The sequence below is a fragment of the Lampris incognitus genome, chromosome 8 (genome assembly GCF_029633865.1).
Source record: "Lampris incognitus isolate fLamInc1 chromosome 8, fLamInc1.hap2, whole genome shotgun sequence".
Lineage (NCBI taxonomy): Eukaryota > Metazoa > Chordata > Actinopteri > Lampriformes > Lampridae > Lampris > Lampris incognitus.
The window spans coordinates 61,594,553-61,603,740 of record NC_079218.1 but is presented as its reverse complement, the minus strand read 5'-3'; the positions used below and the strand labels follow the sequence as shown (position 1 = coordinate 61,603,740).

At 48.2% G+C, this 9,188-nt stretch overlaps 1 protein-coding gene across 2 annotated transcripts in view; it reads left to right on the top strand.

Annotated features, from left to right (window-relative positions):
- Positions 1–711: 711 nt before the first annotated feature.
- The window catches only part of chm (CHM Rab escort protein), a 106,596-nt gene continuing 98,119 nt past the window's right edge, over positions 712–9,188 (top strand). For both annotated transcript variants that reach the window (XM_056284492.1, XM_056284491.1), the window contains exons 1-2: positions 712–775; positions 8,416–8,482. In XM_056284492.1, coding sequence (XP_056140467.1) covers positions 724–775; positions 8,416–8,482 — 119 coding nt within the window. In that variant the 5' untranslated portion in view covers positions 712–723. The remainder of the gene's footprint in view (positions 776–8,415; positions 8,483–9,188) is intronic.

Here is a 9,188-nt window from a genome sequence, read left to right as displayed (position 1 = left end):
GGAGCGCAAAACTCAAATGGTGGGGACACGGACAGGAGCCGCCCCCAGTGGCAAATGGTGGGGACGTGGACAGGAGCCACCCCCAGTGGCAAATGATGGGGGCGTGGACAGGAGCCACCCCCGGGGGTAAATGATGGGGACGTGGACAGGAGCCACCCCCGGTGGCAAATGATGGGGACTCGGACAGGAGCCACCCCCGAGGGCAAATGATGGGGACGTGGACAGGAGCCACCCCCAGTGGCAAATGGTGGGGACGCGGACAGGAGCCACCCCCGGTGGCAAATGATGGGGACTCGGACAGGAGCCACCCTCGGTGGCAAACGATGGGGGCGTGGACAGGAGCCATCCCCGGTGTCAAAAACGTTACACGTGTTCCGTGTACGCGGGGTTATGCTGAACAGGGGCTTCTGCACGCGGAAAACAAGCCAACCCCACACATAACAACCGCGTGTCTGCAACCCTCACTGTCCGCCGCGTGATGCGGGTCCCGTAAGTCTAGCGTTGATAGCAGAACTACCGAGGCCCTCAGGAGCGTTTTGTCTTCCACCTGGATAATGACCCGCCGACGGCAGCGCGACGCACCGCGGTCGGCCGACAGGGCGGTCCTGCCCGGTCCAATACGGCGGACGCGCCTCCGCATCGCCGCGACGGGCGGAGCGGCGTCACGTGTCTGACGGAAGCGCGCACCGGCGCGCCTCGCTGTCACGTGACTTGACCTCCAACATGGCTGCCGAGGCGCTGCCCTCGGAGTTCGACGTTGTCGTCCTCGGAACAGGTAAGCCGTGTTTACCCCGTGGTTAAAACAGGTGTTTCTGTGCGGGCGGTTTGCTGCGCTGACAGAAGCTCTCGCCGGCGCTCGGCGCCAGAGTCCGGTGCCTCCGACTTTCAGCGGGGAGGAGGAGGTGGCGTCCAGCCGCAGCGGAGCGGAGGAGGAGGAGGAGGAGGTGGTGTCCAGCCGCAGGCTGCAGCTCCGCTGCATCACAGCGAGCCTGCAAGACGTGACATAATTACCCATTGAAGGAGTAATTAACGCTCCGTCGCGCGACTCGTTAGCACGGGAAGTTAATGTTAAGCGCTCCCCTCGTCACGTGGCTGTAGCTACAGACGGCTGCCAGATGAACATATAAGCACATGTGAGTGTGTCGCATAACTGCCCTGAGAACAGGGCTTTGAACGCGACATAGCCCCGTTCCTCCGGTATGTACATGGTTACTGTACTTAATGCAGGACAAGAAAGAATAACCTGTAGACGAGGAGCAGCGAGCGTTCTCGTTTCTACGCATGCGCAGTAGTGCAGGTTAGCAAATCAGAAGCTGAATCAGTTCATCTGGACACAGCGTTTCATCATCATCAGCTAAGTGACCTCTTCAGCCTCAGCTGACTGCAGGTACTCCACCCTTATAAACAATACAGTGGCACCATAATGATAATATAATGATACTAATAATAATGTATTTTACTTGTGGGCGCCTTTCAGAGCACTCAAAGACACCTTACAGAACACAGTAAAAACCGGCAGCACTGTATCAGACAGCATACCATCAAAACAAAGCAGGGTAGATGATAAAAAGTGAACACAACAGATAAGTATAAATCAGCATCTGCACAAAACTCAGTGAAGCGTGGATCAGACTGAATATGCCAGTTTGAAAAGGTGCGTTTTGAGGTGGATTTGAAGGTTGAAAGAGAGTCAGTGTTGTGAATGTCTTGTGGGAGAGAGTTCCATAGGCGGGGCGGGGGGGGGGGCAGAATGACTGAAGGCTGTAGACTCCATGGTAGTCAAGGTGGGGGGGAGAATGACTGAAGGCTGTAGAACCCATAGTAGTCAAGGTGGCGGGGGGGAGAATGACTGAAGGCTGTAGACTCCATGGTAGTCAAGGTGGGGGGCAGAATGACTGAAGGTTGTAGACTCCATGGTAGTCACGGTGGGGGGGAGAATGACTGAAGGCTGTAGACTCCATGGTAGTCAAGGTGGGGGGCAGAATGACTGAAGGCTGTAGAGTCCATGGTAGTCAAGGTGGGGGGGAGGAATGACTGAAGGCTGTAGACCCCATAGTAGTCAAGGTGGGGGGGGGAATGACTGAAGGCTGTAGACTCCATGGTAGTCAAGGTGGGGGGCAGAATGACTGAAGGCTGTAGACTCCATGGTAGTCAAGGTGGGGGGCAGAATGACTGAAGGCTGTAGACCCCATAGTAGTCAAGGTGGGGGGGGGAATGACTGAAGGCTGTAGACTCCATGGTAGTCAAGGTGGGGGGGAGAATGACTGAAGGCTGTAGACTCCATGGTAGTCAAGGTGGGGGGGAGAATGACTGAAGGCTGTAGACTCCATGGTAGTCAAGGTGGGGGGGGGGAATGACTGAAGGCTGTAGACTCCATGGTAGTCAAGGTGGGGGGCAGAATGACTGAAGGCGCTAGACTCCATGGTAGTCAAGGTGGGGGGCAGAATGACTGAAGGCTGTAGACTCCATGGTAGTCAAGGTGGGGGGCAGAATGACTGAAGGCTGTAGACTCCATGGTAGTCAAGGTGGGGGGCAGAATGACTGAAGGCTGTGGGCTCCATGGTAGCCAAGGTGGGGGGCAGAATGACTGAAGGCTGTAGACTCCATGGTAGTCAAGGTGGGGGGGTTAGAATGACTGAAGGCTGTAGACTCCATGGTAGTCAAGGTGGGGGGCAGAATGACTGAAGGCTGTAGACTCCATGGTAGTCAAGGTGGGGGGGCAGAATGACTGAAGGCTGTAGACTCCATGGTAGTCAAGGTGGGGGGCAGAATGACTGAAGGCTGTAGACTCCATGGTAGTCAAGGTGGGGGGGGAGAATGACTGAAGGCTGTAGACTCCATGGTAGTCAAGGTGGGGGGGGCAGAATGACTGAAGGCTCTAGACTCCATGGTAGTCAAGGTGGGGGGGGCAGAATGACTGAAGGCTGTAGACTCCATGGTAGTCAAGGTGGGGGGCAGAATGACTGAAGGCTGTAGACTCCATGGTAGTCAAGGTGGGGGGCAGAATGACTGAAGGCTGTAGACCCCATGGTAGTCAAGCGGGCCGATGGTGTAGTGAGTTAGAGAGCAGAAGAAGATCTGAGAGTGCAGGAGGGCGTGTGGATATGAAGGAGTCCAGAAAGATATGAAGGAGCTAGGTTATTAAGGGCCTTAAAGGTGAGCAGCAGGATCTTGAAGTCAATGCGGTATTTAACAGGGAGCCAGTGGAGTTGCTGAAGAACAGGAGTGATGTGATCTATGGAAGGAGTTCAAGGAGTTCTGGTAATGATACGGGCAGCTGTATTCTGGACCAATTGAAGTGTATGAAGGCACTTGAGTGGAAGACCAAAGAGGACAGCATGGCAGTAGTCAATACCAACCGAAAACAACGATTGGTTTCATATTCAAACTGCCATGAACATTAACTAGAGTTACAATGGTCATGTGCACTATTCACAGAACATTGGAGAATAGTTGCAATCACAGCATTGTAAGATGTTGACTGATGTACTCTTACCCCCCCCCCCCCCCCGACACAGTGGCTGGGGAAGGAGAGAAATCCCACATTATGCAAATATGGGTGTGACCACTAACTCGAGTTTCAATGGCCATGTGTACTGTTCACAGAGGATTGGGTAATGTTGCCATCACAGCATTGTAAGATGGTGACAGATGTATAACGACTGAAACCAACGAGCACAAACTAGGAGTCATCAGGACGCTGTACCACTGAGCTGACAAGGTCCCCACCGACACAGCAGCCGGAGAAGGGCAGAAATCCCACATTAAACAGGCCCTGGTTAAGTGTGGTTATCCTAACTGGGCATTTGTCAAAGCCAGGAAGACCCCAACCAGTGCACCAGCCGATGGAAGAGAGGAGGAGGACCACAGCTGCCTAAGCGTAAACCAGTGGTGATTCCGTATGTGGTGGGAGTGTCAGAAAAGCTGATATGTGTATTTTCCAAACACTGCCTCTGAGTTGCTTTCAAACCCCAAAATACGCTGCACCAGAGTGGGTCCACCCCAAGGACCGGGTTCCCCGGCACGAACAGAGCAATATATGCAATATGACCACGTCCCGTCCAGTCAATTCACTGTAATGCCCTCCGGCCGGCGCTATAAAGCGCCCCCTAGGAAAACAAATCGCTATTCTAAGTCCTTCATTCCTTCTGCTGTCAGGCTGTTAAATGCTGAGAGTAGTCATTTTAAATAAATGCTCTATTTTGTTTTAAACCACAGTAGTTGGTTTATACCTTGTGTGTTTGTCACATGGCTTGTGGGCCTGTACGTTCACTGAATGTAGTGGTGGAATGTAACGTGCAATGCATCTTAGGAAGCTTCATTTATTCATTTATTTATTCTAGTCTTTTAAATTCTGCAAATGTTTATACTTCGCCTGGTCCTCATGTGAATCTGCATGCATGGCCACACGAGGGCGCCAGTTTGCATCTCTTGCCCACGTACTGATCGGTCTGTTGTCTCTGACATACTGCTGACTGCTGCTTGTCTGTGAGTTTGTGTATGGTGTCGATAGATTGTGTATGGTGTGGGTAGATTGTGTATGGTGTGGGTAGATTGTGTATGGTGTGGGGTGATTTTGTATGGTGTGGGTAGATTGTGTGTGGTCTGGGTAGATTGTGGAACTGAATTGCCCTTCTGGGATGAATAAAGTCTGAATCTGAATCAACACAGGAGAGCTAACACATCAGTAACGTGTCAGTAACACGTCAGTAACACGCCAATAACACATCAGTAACATATCAGTAACACATCAGTAACACGCCAATAACACATCAGTAACATATCAGTAACATGTCAGTAACACATTAGTAACACATCAGTAACACATTAGTAACACATCAGTAACATATCGGTAACGTATCGGTAACATATCAGTAACACATCAGTAACATATCGGTAACGTATCAGTAACACATCAGTAACATATCGGTAACGTATCAGTAACATGTCAGTAACACATTAGTAACACATCAGTAACATATCAGTAACACATCAGTAGCACGCCAGTAACACATCAGTAACATATCGGTAATGTATCGGTAACATATCAGTAACACATCAATAACATATCAGTAACACATCAGTAACATATCGGTAACATATCAGTAACACGTCAATAACACATCAGTAACATATCAGTAACACATCAGTAACACGTCAGTAACATATCAGTAACATCAGTAACATATTGGTAACATGTCAGTAAGATATTAGTAACATGTCAATAACACATCAGTAACATATCAGTAGCACATCAGTAAACCGTCAGTAACTTATCAGTAACATCAGTAACATATCAGTAACACGTCAATAACACATCAGTAACATATCGGTAACACATCAGTAACACGTCAGTAACATATCAGTAACATCAGTAACATATCGGTAACACGTCAGTAAGATATTAGTAACATGTCAATAACACATCAGTAACATATCAGTAGTACATCAGTAGCACGTCAGTAACACATCAGTTACATATCAGCAACATGTCAGTGACACATCATTAACACATCAACACATCAGTAACACATCGGTAACACGTCAGTAACACATCGGTAACATGTCAGTAACACATCAGTAACATATCAGTAACACATCAGTAGCATGTTGGTAACACATCGGTAACATGTCGGTAACACGTCAATAACACATCAGTTACATGTCAGTAATACGTTAGTAACATATCGGTAACACATCAGTAACACGTCAGTAACATATCAGCAACACATCGGTAACATATCGGTAACACATCAGTAGCACATCGGTAACACGTCAGTAACACATCAGTAACACATCAGTAGCATGTTGGTAACACATCGGTAACATGTCGGTAACACGTCAATAACACATCAGTTACATGTCAGTAATACGTTAGTAACATATCGGTAACACATCGGTAACACATCAGTAGCACGTCGGTAACACGTCAGTAACACATCAGTAGCACGTCGGTAACATGTCAGTAACACGTCAATAACACATCAATAACATGTCAGTAATATGTTAGTAACATATCGGTAACACGTCAGTAACACATCAATAACACATCAGTAACATGTCAGTAATATGTTAGTAACATATCGGTAACATGTCAGTAACACGTCAATAACACATCAGTAACATGTCAGTAATATGTTAGTAACATATCGGTAACACATCGGTAACACATCAGTAGCACGTCGGTAACATGTCAGTAACACGTCAATAACACATCAGTAACATGTCAGTAATACGTTAGTAACACATCGGTAACCCATCAGTAACACGTCAGCAACACATCAATGTTCAATGGTGGGTCAGAATTAGCGGTTAACAAAGACTATAGTTAATTGTCCTGTCTAATCTTTATTTAATTAAATGAAACACGTAAGAAGGACTGTGTGTCATTGATGCGTAGCAACAAACATTCTTGCATATGGGAAATGGTATGACCCTTCCCCCTGTCCACCCATCCACCTTCTCCACAGAGATGGACTCATTAACTGTGAACGAGTGAGCTTAACTGTGTGTGTGTGTGTGTGTGTGTGTGAGTGAGTGAGTGAGTGAGTGAGTGAGTGAGTGAGTGAGAGAACAGCCTGTAGCAGATGTTTCACATCTAAACCCTGATGAACCCATACACATACACCCACGTGCTCTCTGCCCTACTGACAGCCATCTTTGTTCAGCACGCACCGCATTGACATCAGCAGCTGCTGGCCCCTCGGGGTTAACGTACAGCAGCTTCCACAGTGTTTCCGCTGCAAGGTTGCTCCGCCACTCTCTTTTAATGTGCTTCATGCTACTGAAGCCACACCCACAGGCAGCGGTGCATGGTCGCAGCACGAGGATCAGCTCAACCACCATCAGCAGGTTGGGAAGCTCTGCAGCTTATCAGGGTCTGTTGCCCATGGGTGGCCGGGTAGTGTAGCGGTCTATTCCGTTGCCTACCAACATGGGGATCACTGGTTCGAATCCCTGTGTTACCTCCGGCTTGGTCGGACGTCCCTACAGACACAATTGGCTGTGTCTGTTGGTGGGAAGCCGGATGTAGGTATGTGTCCTGGTCGCTGCACTAGCGCCTCCTCTGATCGGTTGGGGTGCCTGTTAGGGAAGGGGTGGGGGAACTGGTTGGAATAGCGTGATCCTCCCACACGCTACGTCCACCTGGTGAAACTGCTCACTGTCAGGTGAAAAGAAGCGATTGGTGACTCCACATGTATTGGAGGAGGCATGTGGTGGTCTGCAGCCCTGCCCGGATCGGCAGAGGGGGTGGAGCAGCAACCGGGACAGCTCAGAAGAATGGGGTGGTTGGCCAAGTACAGTTGGGGAGAAAAAGGGTGAAAAATCCCCCCCCAAAAAAACAGACGCCTGCCCATACCTTGCTCTGTTGGACCCGGGGCAGCGCTCTGATCAGCTTTTATACTTGGCCAGTCCTGGTGCCCTGCCTGACCCCTGTCACAGCCCCCCCCCCTCCCCCCAATCCAGTATGTCAGCAAAGTGGTCTGTGATGACACGGAGATGGTTTGCTCTGTATCTGGCCAGGTCTGCCTCCTCAGCAGGCCACTCCCTCAGGTCCAACAAACTCCCAGCTGCCTGAAGAATCTTGTCACTCTCCAGGGCCTTGAAACAGCTCCTCGTGGTTTTGATGACTGTATCAAGGAGTGGGCTCTTCACTTTATCAACATACAACAAAAAAAATCCTGTCTGTCACTCACATTTAATCAAAATTCATTCAGCCACCTTTGTTTTTAAATAATAGCCGTACAACACTCATAGAATAGTCACCCACCCAAGCAGACACGACCGTGTCTGTAGGGATGCCCGACCAAGCCGGAGATAACGCGGGGATTCGAACCAGTGGTGGTAGGCAATGGAATAGACCGCCACGGCACCCGGATGCCCTGTACTGCACTTTGTAGATGGTTCCTGTGCAGTCATGTCACACCTGCTGTACACAGAGACCAGTGTTCATGTTACAGGAGGGCTCAGTTTGGTGAACAGTGTCTTGTAGCTCGTTGTGTACCTTCATCCAGGAAGTTGAAATCTGTGGATATAGTCCCAACTTTACCCAACTGTGCCTCTGTGCCCCAGCTGTTAGAGACCCCTTCTCCAGCCTCTGGGCCACTCCTCTTCATTTACATACAGCTTGAAATGCCAAATGCCACATGGAAAAGGTGAAATTTAAAAAGCCAAACGTTAATGGGCAAATGCTAAAAAAATGTAGTTTTCCATTTAACCTTTTCCATTTCCCATTCTGAGTGTCATAATCGATGCTTCCTTTTTCTTATCACCATTTTCAATTTCATCTGTTAAGTGTAAGCTTTCAGTTTGAGCATTTCCATTTAAGCGTTTGCATTTTAAATTTGACTTTTTTCCAGTGTCAGTTTACATTTCAGATGATCCCCTGACATTTTAACATGTTGTTGTTGGCAGGTCTGGTAGAGTCTGTGGTTGCAGCAGCTTGTGCCCGAGTTGGACAAAGAGTTCTGCATCTGGACCAGTGAGTAGTTCTATCTTTCTTTACTCCCCTGATAAATATAAACCAGTAAACATACAGGAAGTGTCCATCTCTATGGACATGGTCATCATGAAGAACTCTAGAGAGCTCATGTTACCTCATCACTCACCAGAACAATATCATCCAGTAAATACACATGAAGTGGACATGGTCATCATGAAGAACTCTAGAGAGCTCATGTTACCTCATCACTCACCAGAATAATATAATCCAGTAAATACACAGGAAGTGGACATGGTCATTATGAAGAACTCTAGAGAGCTCATGTTACCTCATCACTCACCAGAATAATATAATCCAGTAAATACACAGGAAGTGGACATTGTCATCATGAAGAACTCTAGATCTCATTTTACCTCATCACGCATCAGAATAATACACAGGAAGTGGACATGGTCATCATGTCTGAAATTCAGATTGGACCAGAAATGTAAAGCGCTTTGAGTGGCAGTTGCAGCTAGAAAAGCGCTGTATAAAATGCAAAATTGATTGATTGATTGATTGATTGATGAAGAACTCTAGAGAGTTCATGTTACCTCATCACTCACCAGAATAATATAATCCAGTAAATACACAGGAAGTGGACATGGTCATCATGAAGAACTCTAGAGAGCTCATCACTCACCAGAATAATATAACCCAGTAAATACACAGGAAGTGGACATAGTCATCATGAAGAACTCTAGAG